This window comes from Equus asinus, chromosome 2 (genome assembly GCF_041296235.1).
Source record: "Equus asinus isolate D_3611 breed Donkey chromosome 2, EquAss-T2T_v2, whole genome shotgun sequence".
NCBI lineage: Eukaryota > Metazoa > Chordata > Mammalia > Perissodactyla > Equidae > Equus > Equus asinus.
The window spans coordinates 121,203,828-121,220,827 of NC_091791.1; the positions used below are offsets into that span (position 1 = coordinate 121,203,828).

Sequence of the window (17,000 nt, forward strand, 5' to 3'; positions counted from 1 at the left end):
AGACCATCCTGGGAGTTCACCTCTGCCCCGACAGGATGAATCGGCGGCAATCCGGGAGGAAGAGGCCTATCTCTGAGACCCCAGGTAAGGAGAGGAGGAAAACAGTCTGACGGATGGGAGCTGGGAAGCCAGGGGTCTGATTTCCCCGGACAGATGGCCAGAGGCCTGAGGCTCACTGAGGCTTTCACTGTGAACGTACTGTGTCATTTAGTAGACAAGGAACACATGCGTAACATGAACGAATAAGTGAAGGAGTGAGTGAGTGAACCGAAGGACCCCCTACTGTGAGTCTGAGGGTCTTTCCTCAATTGGCTCAGACCAGAAACTTAACTGTTCAGGCCTGAGCCCTGGGAAGGGCTTGATGGCCACGCGAAGGCAGGAAGCAAGTGAGCCCCTGGGGCAGACGGCGTGGGACTGGGGAGAAGGGGCGAGGGGACTTGTCCCCTTCGCTGTCATCGCATTTTCTACTGAGAGGGAATTAATACCTCAGGTGAGGCAGCAAAAACAGTAATCCAGAAGTGATGGAAGGGTGCTGGGTGGTTGGCCCAGTACCCCACGACGACCCCAGAGGTCTCCCTCATTCTGAGCCAGGGCTGGGGCAGAAGGGGGCCTGGGCAGACAGCACTACCCTCAGTCCAAGGCCTCGCCTTCTCCTCCTCTGTCTCCCGTCCACCTCTCCCTAGGGCTCCACGATGTGGCACAGCAAAGCTTCACTTCAGAATCGCATTCTAAATCTCTCCTTAACCTGTGTTTCTGCCAGAAATCCTACAAATCCTAGTTCGGGACCCTTTCCCCAGTCAGTTCCTTTTCCCCTTGCCTCCTCCCCAACTTCCTGACAACTCCCATGTGCTGCTCGCCACAGGCCCAGCTGGTTTCCTCTTCCCTCCTGGTCTTCTGTCTGCAGATTCTGTCCACTGCCCCCTGAGGTCTTCTCCATCTCGGTCCTACCTGAACCCTTCACTCCCTCCCCCACACACACCCAAAGCTTGCTTCCATCGCTTCCTTTCTGCATCCTGAACTCTCCAAACCAGCCCCGTCCTCAGAAGCATGCACAGACCCTGAGGCTGACGCAGCAAGCCCGCAGATGCCCTCGCTGAGGTTTTCATGTACTCACCACCGAGGTGGGGGATCAGGGCGCTCAGACACGGACATCTGTTTTCTGCCTTCACACTGAAGGAGCTCATCTCACGAGGAAGTGCTCAGGAGTCGGCTCCGAGCAAGCCTTTTTAAAGGTCTAGTGTTGCCTGGTTAAGGAAGGTTTGAGAAAGAAGGAAACTTGCAAGAGCCTTAACAAAGTATACAAATTAGTATGCCTGTCAGTGGAATTCCTTCTGTCAGTGCCCCCCTAATACCGGGTTGAAAAGAGCTGAGCATCTCTCCCGTTGGCACGCTAACCCTCTAACTAACTATCCTAGCAAATCAACTTCATAGAAAACATCTCCCAGAGGGGTAGCATAGTTGGCATTCAACAAATGTTAGGGAAAAAAAAGAAAAATTAGCCTGAAGGTCCTACAATTACAAGCAGAAGATCGCAAAGGGTATTGTATTGTCTCCCACGACAGACCTTTGACACAGGGTACCACTGTCATTGGTACCACTGTGCTCAGGGGACTTGTGTCACCCCCAGCAGTGCAACCAGCACTGGAAGGCTCGGGACCCGGGCCCGCCGGGGCAAGACGAAGATGTGACGAGGTTTCCCAGAGGTGGAGGAGGGTAGCGACGGAGAGGCCCCCAGGGACCCCAGAGCTCATGGAACTCCCACTCTGTTCTCAGAGGCCTCAACCCAAGAGGACAGGGCCACACAGCCTACACCATCGGAAAACAGAAGCCGGAGCTCCAGGCCCAGGAAGACCCTCCGACTCCCAGAGACGTGTGTCTCCTCTGCTTCAGCGGAGCGGACCTCCCACTCCTCCAGCTACGGGTCGCCCAAAGAGAAGCAATGGGTGCGGTGCGCCTATTACACCCAAGTGCGCACCGTGAAGGGGGTGGCCGTCGCGTGGCAAACCGAAAGCGGGTTTGCACCCGTGGACGAGAGGCCCCGCGTCTTCGAGGCCGAGCTCTCCCAGGAGAGCACCATCGGCTCTCCCCCGAGCCCGGCTGACACGGAGTCCCTGCTCAGCGACACGGAGCCCTGTGTCCAGGAAGCCGAGGCGCACACCCCTGCGCCGGCCGTCCAGGAGCAGGAGGCGCCGCCCCGCGCGGTCACCCCGGAGTGGCTGGGGACCGGCGAGCACGGCTTCCGCTGCGTGGCCTGCTGCCGCGTGTTCCCGTCCCCGGCCGCCGTGGTGGCGCACGCCGAGCGCGGCGTCAAGGAGGGCTTCAGCTGCCGCGTCTTCTATGAGGAGCTGCTGGAGCGCCGGCGGCCCGCGTCTGCGCCGCGCCGGCCCCGACGCTGCCACCTGCTAGCCCAGAGGCGCCTGCTGGCGGCCAAGAGCAGGGAGGTGCGAGCCAAGGAGGAAGCCTGCCTGCGCCTGCAGGCGAGACTGCAAGCACAGAGCCAGGAGCTGAGGCGGCTGCGGAGCGAGCTGGCGTGGCTGCAGAGGCAGGAGGCCTGGCAGAGGCAGGGCCGCGGGGCGCGGCCCCAAGGACCGCGGGGCACGCGCCTGAAGGGCCGCGCTCAGGCCCTGTGACTGCAGAGCAGGGCTGTGGGTGGGATGGGGCCTGTCGGGGAAGACCGCGGGCCAGACCGCTGAGCCACCCCGGGAGACCCTGCACTCCAGGCTGCGTGGTCCGCATCGCCAACCAAGGGCGTGGAGAGCACCACCCGGAAGGGGTGGATGAAGCGGCCTCGGGACAGCCGACTCTGCACGCCAGGTCAGGCCACAGGCTCGCCCAGCCAGGAGAAGAGAGGAGAGCCCCATCTAGATGCTGTGGAATTCGGGACCCTGAACATGGCGACAGTGTAAGGCGGGAAAGAAAACGGGACTTCAGGGGGCTCTGGAGGGCTGGGAGAGCGCCTCAGCCAAGGGAGCTCTAAAGGAAGCGTGGTTGAGAAGGGGTGTAGCTGAGTCGTCCGCAGGAGGAGGAAGCAGAAGGACTCGGGGACGCGGGGAAACAGTCTGTAGGACAGCAATGAATGGGATAAAGCCCCTCAACCCGTCCCTCCGCCTGCCTCCGCTCCCAGCCACGTGCAGGGAGAGACAGGAAGGAGGGCCTGCAAGAGGAGAGGCGGGCTCTTAAAGGAAGCTGAGCTCGCCATCCAAGTCCTCTGGCCTCACTGGGAGAAGCGGGGTTGGAGGGATGTGCCGTTCCCTCTTGGGGGCAGTGGAGGTGGCAGCTGGTGCAGAAAGACTCCATTGGTGCCATCCTTTTCTGCATAACAGGAGATCCAGTTACTGGATGAGTCCTGCAGAGGGTCTCCTAGGGTGCAAGGGAAGCAGCTTGGAAACTTTTTGGCCCCTTTATAACAAACATGCTTTACCCCCCGGTCGTGACACATCCGTGACACTTGCCTGTTCTTTCTTTGTTCTGTGGTATAACCGGACCTATCCTGAGATCAGAGAACTGCAAGAAAACACCTGGCTGAGGATAAAGCAGCAAAAGAGAGGACATTTCCTGTGAACCCTGGAATTATAATGAAGGCAGGGGTGATCCGAGGTGAGGATGGGAAGGGTCAGGTTCATGCCCAGACTCCACGGTGGGCAGAGAAACTAGGGTCAGGGCACCAAGTCCAAGGGCCCGGGAAGCGCTGGGGGTGTCAGGGTGTGTCCATGTCCCTGGGAGCTGAGACGCAGAGTGACACGGGGACCCTCAGGGCACAGGGTGCGTGGGTAGGGTTCCCAGGCCTGGCACACCCATCCACGGGCTGCCCTGTTTGTACTTCTCAGAGGGACAGACGTGGCTCCTGAGGGTGACAGGGTCTGAAGTGGAGGGAAGCCAGGGCTTTGAGGCAGGATCGACTCTGCCTGGTGCTAATGATGAAGAAGGAAATCCTGTTGATGAGGATTATTTTAGGCTGGTTACTTTTAAAAACTGCAGACGGGAAGGAGCCTCTGAGGAGTGGGATTTGCTTGCCCTTGGACGAGAGACATTTGCATTTGTGAAGGAAGTCTCCACGTGTTGGGGGTGTCTCCCTCTCTGCACCAGGAGGAAGGAGGGACGACCTTATCTCTAGAGACTCTTAATGGGGACGGCAAGGACTTAAGTCTTGTCTATGGTGCTTGTCTGGTAACCTCACGTAGCTGACTCCTCCCCCCACCCCCACCACCAATAGCCTGCCGGGAAGCATAGGTCATCCTGACTTAGTCCGGTCTGATTCTGACCTAAAGTTATAGGGCCAGCCAATAACCAGACCCCACCTGCACTGATGCCATTTTAACAACTTCTTTTACACATTCTTTCCTCTGTCTTGGAAAGAGAGAAACTCACATACCTATGCCTTCAACTTAGCCCTACTCTCAACCCATGTTGGCAGCGGCAGCGGCAGCTCCTCCTGCCCGTGGGTCCAGTCCCCACGCAGCAGCTCTGACTGCCCATGGGTCCTGTCCCCATGCCGGCAGCAGCAGCTCTGACTGCCCATTGGGTCCTGTCCCCATGCCGGCAGCAGCAGCTCTGACTGCCCATGGGCCCTGACCCCGTGCTCTTCCATACTATTCTCTCAATAAAAGAGCACTACTGCCAGACCTTGAGAGTCCAAGAAATCTCTCTTTCGACTCCTCGGCTCACCCACCCCGCATCTCTGTGATTCTCAGAGATGCGAGAGTGGAAATGGTCTGGCCATCCCAGTGGGAGGCAGAGGCTGGCTGGGACTTTCCACTGTCCAAGAGATCTTTTGTCCAAAATCTTCTTCTTCCTATAAGTTGCGAAATCCCCGTTAACTACGTCTAAGGGTAGTCTTGGAAAATGGCCTCGAATGCACCGGGGTGAGTTTTCCACTAGAACGGTTAGAGGAGTAAGGCGGGAGCACATAGCAGAGAACAAGGATCTTGCAGTGTCTGCGTGTCACTTAATGAATTGCACATGGTGTCCAGCCTTCTTCCTCGCCAGTATACATGTATACTCAGCACACGTTTGAGGGTGGATGCTTTAATCCTCACAGAATACTTTGGTCATTTCTAGGTGTAGAGTCCAGAAGAAGGCATGGTCTCCAAATGGCAAGCAAGAGCTCTGCTGGGTCTGACCTCCGCACAGCTGAGGGTGTGTCTTCATTCAGTGGTCGAAATCTTTGTGTCTGACGTTAAAGATAGGCTCATGCCTATCTTTTCACAATGCAAAATTTAAAAATGCCTATCTGTGATGTTCTAACTTAGAGAGGTCTTATATTCTGATTATGAGCTGTCTAACTGCAAAGTATTTTAAATCGAAAGTATAATCAGAATCATCCTCTCATATGTAAATTGCACTCCTCTCCCAAGTTGTCCAGCGTTAAAAGACACACGTGTATCCTTCCCTACATCTCTCTCTGCTCAGAGACTGCTAGATTCTTAATGTTTCTGTCCCCTCAGCATTCACTGTTGGGATCCTAAGCCCCAACGTGATGGAGTTAGGAGATGGGGCGTTTGGGAGGTGACTGGGTCCTGAGGGTGGTGCCCCCATGACTGGGACTAGTGCTCTTATAGAAGAGACCCCGCAGAGTTCCCCAGCCCCTTCCACCATGTGAGGATGCAAGAGTGTGAGCCCGACAGGGCCCTCGCCTGTCCATGCTGGTACCCTGATCTTGGACTTCCAACCTCCAGGACTGTGAGAAATCAACTCCTATCGTTTATCAGCCAACCTCAGCTGTGGTATTTTGTTACAGCAGCCCAAATGGACTAAGACAGACACACATATACAGTCCCAGGTACACAGGGAGGTCTGTCTGTTTCTTTGCTTTTTTAAAAATGACGTCCCACTTGGCCCACATTGTTCTGCGCCATGTTTCACTGGACAATCTATGATGGATTCCTGTCAGTCAGCAGATACAGCTAACCCTGTCTTTTTGGTTCTTCTTATTTTGACTCATGTTTACTCTTCATGATTTTGAATTATAGTATACCTTATATACACTGATATATAACTATAGAATGGAAATACATTTCATTATGCTATTTCTTTAAACACTGTCCCTTCTGCGTGTTCTCACTCATTGTCACAGTTGCAGAAGTGTGTCCAGATAATTCTAACAGTCTAATAGGTAGACTCCTTCATCACCCTTGCTTAAGCAATCATACACATACAAACATACGCTCCTACCCCTTTATGCACGTGTATATAGGTTTTCCAGTATACTCAGATATTTGTTATTGTTTTACCAAAACGGGCTCATTTCCTACATACTAATTTGCCCCTTCCTCTGCCCCTCCCTCCTCCAGTGGAATGTCGGTTCGATGCCCTCCATCAGCAAAGGCCTCAAGGACAGAGTTTAAGAGAAAGCAAAGCATTTCCCACCAACTCCTTACCTGAGAGCGTCTTCGTGAGAATGCACGGCACACATGTCACAGGACACAGTAGATGCGGCCTTCTTTACCTTTTCCCTCCTCAAGAAGCAGGAGCCAATGCCAAGAGGTCAGGGCTCATGTCTCCGTACTTCTCACGCCTCTCGTGGTCCCATTTCTCACTCGAGTCGTAAAACTGGGAGTCAAGCAACCAGCTGTGAGAAGATGAACCCAGGAAGTACTCCTCGGCTGGGATGCCTTCAAAGACCGATTATCCGAGTCCTAAGACCAGCTGACGACCTGGGACACTAAGGTGATTGGTCCTCTACCTGCAGGAAGAACAGACTGGGCTGAGGCAAGTCCTCCTTGACCCATCAGGCACCCCAAGAGGTTTTGGAGGCTCCTTCGTATCTTAAGTCAAAAGGCACGTCCAACCCAGTGGGAAAAGCATGGGGCAAAAGACGTTCTCCTTTGGAAGCGGAAACGGGCCCAGGACTCACAAGTAGAATGCGCTTCACCTCGGGCCGGCTTTTCAAGTTAGCGCCAGTCTGTCCCTGGTCGCCTGCACAACCAGGCTTTCCTAACCTTTCACCTCTCTCCTTCCCAGTGTCCTGTGGCCTCTGCCAGTCTTAAGGTGATAGTTGAAACCGCTGCTTGCCCACCTCCGAGGTGGCGGATTCTCAGAGTGCCAAGCGCAAACCAACCGTGCCCTTAGGGGTCCTTTAACGGAAAAGCTGCTAAAAAGAACACAATGCCCAGAATAATCCCGAGACCCTGATGAGGAGGAAGCGGGGTGGGGGTGGTCTTTGACTGTTGGGAGTTCTCAGGGCTCAGGGGCTCCAAGTCACCAGGGTCATGCCCATTGCGGGAAATCTTTAGGGGGTCTGCAACTCTGTGTGTTGAGTGTCCGGCGCAGAGGCCCAGGCAGCCCAAGAGGACCTCTCTGACCTATGCCTCACCCAGCAGTGGGGGAAATCTTCACTAGGTGACCCGCAAGTATTCCTGGGGATCTTTCTTCCAAAGATCTTAGTTTGTAGGCTCTTGAGCGGTAGGAGATGAGAAAGCTGGGACCAAGGAGGTTGCCCAAAGGAGGAGGCTCCCTTTGTGTCCTTGGGGGTTTGGTTCAGCGCCCCCCACCCCCACATGTTTAAGCGAGTAACGCTCCAAGCAGGCATTTGTTGGTAAGTTGCCTCTGCTTAGTTTATTGCTTACCCAGAGGTCAGCTATGGAGAGTCTATGTTGAGTTCATCGGATAGGTCTTCTTTTGCCTGGGCAGAGCAGAGTCTGGTCACAGCTAGTGATGATACTCGGGAAACTGAAACGTGTTAGGCCAGACCAGGCAGGCTTTGCTGCAGAAATGCTTGCCGTTTAGCTCCATCTTCTTGCTAAGTGTCCCATGTAGACCACGCAGGGCAGTGGAGCTCGTGGGAAACCGGCGGGGCTGGCTCTCACAAGTGGACTTGTAAATGCAAAGTCTCCCGCTTTATCAGCATCAGAATTATCTGAAGATCTTGTAGAATACGCAGATCCTCAGGACCAACACCATGGGGTTCCTACAGACTGGGCATTCTCGGCCTCAGAGTCGTGTCGCGGTGGGGACAAAGGCGTTTCAACCCTAAATATTCCAGTTATTCAATAGTCATTTAACTACGTTACACTACATATTACCCCCAGTTATGACTCAACAGGTGCCAAACTCAAACAAAAGTGGACTTTAGTTCTCTGGCCACACAGACCATGGTCACTACTGCAAAGGACAGTCTAGAGTCCCTAGTCAGAGGGACACAGGCTCACCTTTCTCGTCGACTCTTGGCAGAATGTTTTGACAAGGTGATGCATGCAACAGGTCACATGCTTCTTCTAAAGACTGAGAAAGAAAGAGAAGTTTGCATCAGGAAGTTTCTCTCACCGTAAAGACGGACAGACAAATCTGGAGCTGAAAACAAGGTACATCTTTGCCATTTAGTGTTAAATAAACACTGGAACCAGCACCATGCAACAGAACTCTTCGGGCTGATGGAAATGTAGGATATATGTAATAGAAGCCACCTCCGGGCGAGTGCAAACAGGAGCACCTCCCCTGGGCAGGTCAAGGAGGTGTGGGGGGAGGAGAAAGGGACAAACTAAAACAAGGGAAAGGATCAGATGGGGACCGCACACTATATAAACACATAAAAGGAGGTGATGTTAGTGGAATACTACGCAGCTATAAAAAGGATGAGGAATGTCACCACTTACTAATGTGGAGGGATCTCCAGGATGTATTTACTATCAAGTGACAAAAGCAAGGTGGAGAAGGGCGATTGGACTGGCTGCACCCACAGACGGTAGGAGGGCAGCTGGAAGGTGACTGACACAAGAAAGTGGCCAGGCCAATGGACTGAGGAAGGGAGACTTGGATAAGGGAAGAGAGCTGCTGGTGGGAAGGCTGGGGCAGAGCCACACAGGGGGAATTCTGCAGGTGGTAAAGGGGCCTGCCACCTGGCAACACTGCCCCAAAGGGGCTGACTGGCCATCTGTGCTGCTTCCAGGTACCACTGTCACTGAGTTCAAATCTTTGCCCCTAAACCAAACCAGGAAAAAAGTGAGAACAGCATTAAAAACAAGCAATCTAGAACTATTCTAAAACAAAAAGTTTATTAACACGCACAAGCTAAAAAAAGCTACATTACCAAAACATTTAGGTTGGTTTTAGGGAGTCTTTCACAAAGCTAGAAGATTTATCTATCCAATGCACAGATTCAGAATAAGATCAACATTTTTCACTACTGAATCAAATCCCGGTGCCAGCCGGAGCCACCACTGCATGGCCTCACTGGACAGGACCCCTGGGGCCCCACCCACACACTTGGTGCCCTCAGCAAGTGGGTGACGGTTACCCTCTTTTCTAATGTTGTGACAAGTTGAAGGACACATTTTCTTTTAATATCTTTATTTACAATAGTGGGAGCCTGTGCAGATGCCAAAACATATTTTATTACCACCTTCTTTGGAGAGACCAAAATAACCACCAAGAAGACATCTACCCCTGGGTTGGATGGGATGTGGGCATAACCATCTGAGATGCAGTCAGAGGAGCCATGCCGTCTTCCAACTTGGAGAGCCCCACCCTGGCAAACCTATTGGAAAACATCACCCCTTATTTCCAAAAGGACAAAAGCAACACACGAAACTCTAATCTGGTGCTGGGCCTGGAAGCAGACTCGTCCAACACAGAAGGAGTAGCTTCTCACCACCTCTACAAGGTGCGCTGACAGGAGGGGCCAGAGAAGGCAGAGGCAAAGGGGCGACAGGGAGCAGAGGGTGGGAGAAGGAGGGGCCAAAGGCATTCCTGCAAGGCACGGCTACCCTGTCCACAAAAACCACACATGGTGCTCACAAGAGCCCTCAAGCATGGGCCGAGGAATCTGCAGTGAAAACAAAACTGCACTCAACTGCATTGTAGATTGCCCTTTTCATTCACTTTTATTCATTGTTCGAGAAACATCCATCCACTCCTTAGCCGAGGTTTGCTTTAAGATCAAGTGACAACCATTTACAGCATCTTTCCCAGGTAGCCAGCACTGTGCTTGTGACTAAATGGAGCTAAGTCCAGAGGCAAAGACTTGAGACACAGGCCTTGGTCTCAGAAGGAAGACACCGGGGATCCGTGTCAGCTGGGCGCCGGAGACCGGGCACTTAGCAAGCTCCCAAGACCTAGAAGAGCCCTTCACTGAGGCACCAATTCCCACAGGACTGTGGTGAGCCTTGAAGAGTGCTGGACAACTCTCAGAGGGATTTTGTGCGAGAGGCAACAGATATAATTTAAGAATCTGGGAGGGTATGGATCGCATTGGTTCCAGATTTTCTCCTTCCCTAAGTTTCCAATAGAGCATCACACTCCTTCCTGAAGCCAACAAATGTCCGGTCATTGCCCTGACGGTGAGTACAGACTGTTCCTTTGAGCTGACGAGAGACAAGTACTGTTTCTTCAGCTTCAAACCCCCGTGGTTCTGTAATTATTTTATGTTCATACAAGGCCTCCTTGACATCTTCTATTTTGGTAAAGAAAAGCTTTTGACAGTTTATCTTATTTGCTAAAGGGGAAGCTGGACCAGAAAAGAAACCCGCCGTCTAACAGTTCCCTGGCACTGACTAAATCAATTCTATAAGGCAGTCCCCCTTCAGTAAAACTCCCCGACCCTGACCCAAGCCAGTGACTGAAAGGCCTCTTCAGGCTTAGATGTACGTGGACGAAAGAGACTGCACCTTACGTTGTATATTCAGGAAAAGCCACCTGAAGGAAATTTTCCTATATTAAATAGCTAAAATTCATGATGAGAGATTACTATTTAAAGGAATTCTTCCTAATTTATCTGGCTGTTAAAAATTTACATATATTTAGGTAAAAGAGTCAGTCCTCCCCAACACGTTCCTGGAGGAGGCTGCCCTAAACACTGGCTGCTTACTGGTCCGGTCAGCCTGCCTGCTTCTTGGGAACTGCTGGCCTGCCCTGTGACTCTGGTGGGTTCTCCAGGTCCTGCCATCACTCCTGCTGTGGGAGAGGGCAGCACGTGACGGGCTGCTCACTCAGGGTCCATGCCGAGTCTCGAGTGGTAGGGACAACGAGGGCCTGGGAGTCACCCCCTTACCACTACATGGAAAGGGTCTGCCTAGGAACACAGCAACATAGAGGGAAGCCAAAAGACACAGGCCCTGACAGGAGGCCATCAGCTCCTGGATGTGTCCACACCGGCCTGGGATTCCCTGACATATGAGCCAACATGTTTTCTTTTTTGTGTATGCGGGGGTAAGGTAGCCAGTCCAATGGCTCAGCCCCTGGATGCCTGGCAGGCTGACTGCCACGCCTGAACTGTGTGCTGGGCACCCTGACCCACGTCACTGCAAAGCATGACCCTGCCTTTGCCAGGGCCCTGAAGACAAGAGACTGCTTTAAGAAGCAACATAGCAAAGATCTCCCCAAACTGGTCTAGAGATGCAATGCAGTCCCTATTGGAATGCCAATATGCTTCTTCAATACAATTGGCAAGCCGGTTCTCATACTTTCAGAGCAGAGCAGAGATCCATGAAGAGGCAACACACTCTTGAAGAAGAGGAAGGTAAGAAAACATGCCCTGTCAGGTATCAGGTATCAAGACTTAAGTTAGAGCTATAATGAGTAAGACAATGTGTTATTATGCCACGGACAGACAGGTAGATCAACGAGACATGGCAGAAAGCCAAGAAAGAGACCACAGAAAGCAGGTAGGTGAGAGGGAGACACTGCAGATAAGCAGGAAAGGAGGAGTCCTTCAGCCACTGGAGGAAGGACAGCTGGTTACCCAAAGGGAAAGAAAGAAACTTCATCCACTTCTCACATCACATACAAAACCAGTTCCAGGAGGATTATAAACTTAAATGTACAAAGCAAAACTTAAAACGTTTAGATAAAAAGATAAAAGAATATCTTTATGATCCCTAGGTAGGGAAGAACTTCTCTAAAAAGATACAAGTGCTAACCATAAAAAAAAAGACTACATTCAAATTAAGAGTATCAGTTTATGACGAATCACCACCACTGGAATGCAAAGATAAGCCACAAACAGGGAGAGGTATTTGCAATATGTGTAATACATAAAGGATATATAAAGAACTTCTATAAACAAGCTGTAGAAAAATGGGCAAAAGACACAAATAGAGCATTTAACAAAACAGGAAGAACCAAGCAACAAACGAAGATGCCCACCTCCTTGGTCACGAGGGAAAGGCAGAGAAGGCCAATGAGATTCTCTGTTACACTCACTAGGCTTTCCAATTCACAACTGCCAGGTGACATGACATACAAGGGACAGAGGGACGGCCACAAATGATACCACAAGGAGGCAATCAGTGGAGAAAGTGGCTCTCCCACCATGCGATTGCTTAGTGGTGGTGGGCTGCTACTTTATTATGCTGTCCACCACAGCAGTCATGGGACACGTGTAGCTATTGAAAAGTAAACTAATGAAAATTTAAAAATCAGTTTTTCAGTCACACTGAGCCGCATTTCAAGTGCCCCACAGACTCAGATATGGAACTTTCCATCACTGCAGACAGCTCTCATGGAAGCCGTGCTTTATACCTTACGTGTAGCAAATATGCATAATAAAACATTTTTACAACGCTCACATGGTAAAACATTCTTCAATGAAGAGCTACACTGCATTTTTGTCTTTCAATTGTCAGAAACAAATTCAAATTAATCTAGATAGTCACAAAACAAGAATGGGGCTTTACAACACTTACTCCCCTTACTCCCATGAATAACCCCAATAAATCAAGCCTCTAAAAGATGTCGTCTTCTGTCACCTGTGGGGAGTGACTCAGCACAGCCTGGGGTGGGGCCGGGTTGCCCACTCACCAGGCTCTGCTCGATGAGCAGGCAGAAGAGGACAGCGTTGCCCACCTCCCGCAGGTTCTGGAAGCACACAGTCTTCAGCTCTGCATACTCAACGATGTCCTTCAACTGGTGGTGGAAGAACTCCAGGATGCCTGCAGTGGCAGAGAGTGAGTGGTGGGGTTGGGACAGGTTGGAGGGGCTGAGCCTCGGCAGGGCACAGGGTCCAGCCTGGGCTTCACAGCCAGGAGACCTCTGCAAGCCACAAAACATTCTCTGACACTGCCACCATGCCCGCTATGGAGATGACCACAAGTCACCTCACCCCAACATCTTCCCTGCAACAGTAGTTTGTCTACCACCTGGGCCCTGGGCCTCGGCTCCAGGGCTTCTTTCTTGGTCAGGCTGTATCTTCCAAGGAGGCACCACATTACAAGAATAAATGAGAAAGACCACATTGTCATCTCCAGCAGAGGCAGAAACAATATTTGATAAAATTCAATATCCCTTCACAGGCATAGAAAGGGATGTAGTCAATCTGAACAGCAATGTCTACAAAAAACCTGCAGCTAACAGCCTATTCAGTGGTGAAACCTGCAAGCTTTCTCCCTGAGCTCCAGAGCAAGACAACGCATCTTCACCATAGTCCTCGAGGCCCTGGACATTGTAATAAGGCGTGAAAAGACACAAGGTATAAAGACTGGAAAGAAAGTCAATATTCCCTAACTTGATCTATACTTTCAATGCTGACCCAGTCAAAAATCCACAAGCTGACCCCAGAATTTATATGGTCATGCAGAAGACCTAGAATAGCCAGAAGAACCCTGAGAAGAATAAAGTGGGAGATCTACCAGATTTCAAACCCTTATCCCAACAGGTCGGGCCTTGAATGCCATTCCACAAGGACCCGCATTGCCCTGACTACCTGAGAGGCTCTCCCTTCCTCACCATGTCCACACCTCTGTTCTCAACATTCCTTGGTGTGAACTCATCCCTCTAGGGGAAAAAACACTCCTTCACGTGTGTCATCCCCCAACAGGCACATATGAGCGGGACCTGTCAGCAACATGGCTTTACCCACGAGGTGGTGCCCATGTACCTGGGCTATACCAGCCTCTGTGCTGACACCGGGTGGCAGTGGGCAAGAGATGTGACGAGCAGCCCTGCGGTCCATAGCTCTGCCCTAGACCAGCTTGGAATTTGGCCTAAATGGCTTCATCTTCAACATTTAAAATTCCCATCTCTAGTCAGGATATGAGCACTAATTTTATTTTCCCGGCATTACTCATCTACTTTCTGACAATGAATTGAAGTTAAGTTCTCCTAAGCAAGGCCACACCAATGGTTATTTCCCTTCACAGTGGCTCAATGGGTCGTGTCACCATGTCCTCAAACACAGGAACAGCCCTGTGCAGGTACTGGGCACCACCTGGGAGCTCAGCCATACCAGCCGACTACTCATCAGAACGTCTCTCATTGGTGACCATGAGTGGACCCAAGTCACTTAATGAGACAGCTGTCCCCCTTTCAGGAAAGTGTTATAAGATAGGAGACAAAAGGCAGTTTTCCTAAGACAAGGGCTCCCATGGTCCAATTTTATCCTGAACAATACTTCTGGGATCATTAGGCTGTTTATTTGGATAGCCCCAATCAGCTTCTGTCAGGCACATGGGCCTGGCACCCTGAACGGCCCATCTGTCCTAGAGCCCCACAGCTCCAGAAGGGAAGCCTGCCCTACAGAGGGACAGACTGCACTGTGGGAAAGCAGTGCCTTCATGGGGCGCCCTTGAGGCCTGGTCCCGTCAAGCCCAGCAGAGCAGTTGGACTGGGTAGTCAGCTTCCTGCCCCTCCCTGGGTTGGTGATCTTCAAGGTCCTGGTGTTGTGGGGGAGCTGAGGGGCACAGGGTTCAGAGCCCTGTTACCCGTCGACAACTAAGAGGCATTGGCTTCTCCCACAGCTTCCTCCCCCAAAAATGGTGACTCCAACACACCTTCGGCACACCTGCCCCAGCTGACAGGCTGGTCTGTTTGTTCTACTGGAAACAATCAAGCTCTGCATGGGCTCCTACCTCCTCCCACCCGGGGAAAGCGGGTGAGATCCATGTCAGTAACGTTCTTTACTGTGGCCTGAGGGCTGACGTTCGCCCTCCCCACCATACCCAGGGAGGCACCATGCTCACCGGGAGAGCCGTACTCATGCCGGGGCAGGCGGCAGATCTTGGGCATCACCTCCATCAGCGTCTTCACATACTGCAGGATCGTGCCTTGCAGCTGTGGGAGAGACAGGCTGTGTGAGCCTCTGGCTGCCACTGTCCTGGAGGCTGTGGGCAGTGCACAGGGACTTCTGAGAAAGAGTCTGTTAGTAAAACATCTGGTTATGCCCAGGACTGAGAATCACTTTGGCTGAGAAAGGAAATTCCATCCACAAAAAGAAAGCAGCTTCCACCAGGGTGACTTGACACAACTGACTAAATGATGTTCTAAAACACAACTCCCCTTTCAGGAGGCAAGTGGCCTGACACATTTCTCAGAATGATACATTGTTAAGCAACACATGACTGTATTCTAATTGGTTTTTGATCGTGACCTACACAGTTGCAGATTTTGTCTTCTCAGAATTTTGTCAGCTTTTGCTTTGCACTGCTAATGATCGTATCATCTTCCTGATGGATAGCTATTTTACTTATGTGGCCATAAACTCTGCTTCAAGCTTCCTCTTGACTAGTATGTGAATCATGGAAAAGACATGAAAATCTATATTTGGCAATAAAGAACATTAAAGAAATGGGCTTGATACCGACTCAACACAAAGTTGACATAAGGGAAGCCATACTGTAGAAAAGAAACCATAATATAACTTTGAATGACCTCTGATTAACTAATCCAGACACGCTGTGTAGATTTTATGGCTCCTCCCAGCTGCTATAAGTTGACAACTTAATTCTTTTGAGTTCCTTAGGAATGTGATGACCCTGGGGCAGAGAGTCTCTGCTGATAGCCACCGTCAATGACAACTGAAAGACCAGGGTATAGGGCATTGCTCCAGTCTCTGATGCACACCCACTAAAACAAAAAACTGTCAGGAACTAAGAAAGACCAGATGCCTCTCCAACCCAGAGACCAGCCCCATATATAATGGGCCTGTAGTCCTTGTTCTGTAAGATGGTTCTTTGGGACATTAGTCGGCCACCTTTCTCCTTGCTAGCAAGCTGTAATAAAACCCTTTCTCTCCTACCACCTGCCTCTTGACTACTGGCATGTCTTGCAGCAGGCAGACAACCCCTCTTGGGCGGTAAGAGGCCCAGTCACAGAAAGATGATTAAGGAAAAAAAGATTAAAGATTGAGATTTTATAAAGTTTTCTTTCAGTTAAAAACAGAAATAAATTATGTATAGAAAACTAAATCCATGATAACCTACAAATATTCTCTCTCTCCCTTTTCAAAAGGACAAATAAAAGACTTTCCTGCACTAACTTCTGACCTCAGTCTGAAGTTAGACAGACGAGTACCTGAATCCTTCATTGCGACTTCACCCCAGCCCCCAGCAAAGGGGCACATGCCGTCCACCCTACAAGTGGGAATCGGCTCTCTCAAGGTAACGGGAGCCTTTGAGCAGCAGTGGTATCCTGCCAACACCACCACCTCAAAGCTGAGCCCCCTCTGCCCTTGCTCAGCCCTCCCCCATCAATAGCTCAGACTCCTCGTGGCCAACACGCTCGACTCCACTTGCCCCAGCATAAGTGTTTCTTTGAAATCTTTGTTTTAAGAAAACTCCTATTTCACAAATGAAAATAGGGGTCTTCGCAGAACTGTCTCCTCCCAGATGCTCACCAACTGAAACACAAAGGCTTTCTATAGTGCCCTCCTGGTTTCTGTTTTGTCTTCCATCTCCAGAGCACTGTCTTTTCCTACAAGTTTTGGGCAACAGCGGTGGTCCTTTACAAAAGGAGTTGAGGGGAGACTATGCATATAAAGGATAATATTCTCTTACAAGAAAGGCTCTATTTTGGCACTGACAAATAGAAATGGCAAGCAATAGGATATATTGGAGTATATGAGGAAGCCATTTGCTGTAAACCTAATTTGGCCTGACTTTGTTTTTTCCAAAAGGGCCTGGCGGTGGCCAGGGAGCACGCACTGTATATCTGCTTTAAACATTTACTATGGCAAGAACAAATGGCCTTAAGATAAAGGTGCAACTTCCCCCACATTGGCATTTTCTTAAGGATAAGCATCTTTCCTCAGGCTAGGAACTGATTGCTATGCTCACCTTTGACCACCCAGCTCACCT

The 17,000-nt window shown here is 50.9% G+C and overlaps 1 protein-coding gene across 1 annotated transcript in view; it reads right to left on the reverse strand.

The window, feature by feature from the left end:
• The window catches only part of LOC123276011 (cytoplasmic FMR1-interacting protein 1-like), a 177,836-nt gene that overhangs the window by 77,130 nt on the left and 83,706 nt on the right, over window positions 1–17,000 (reverse strand). Inside the window, 7 exon segments of the mRNA XM_070497085.1 lie at window positions 1,115–3,360; window positions 3,453–3,504; window positions 6,378–6,682; window positions 7,566–7,968; window positions 8,148–8,220; window positions 12,733–12,863; window positions 14,889–14,979. Coding sequence (XP_070353186.1) covers window positions 7,907–7,968; window positions 8,148–8,220; window positions 12,733–12,863; window positions 14,889–14,979 — 357 coding nt within the window. The 3' untranslated portion in view covers window positions 1,115–3,360; window positions 3,453–3,504; window positions 6,378–6,682; window positions 7,566–7,906.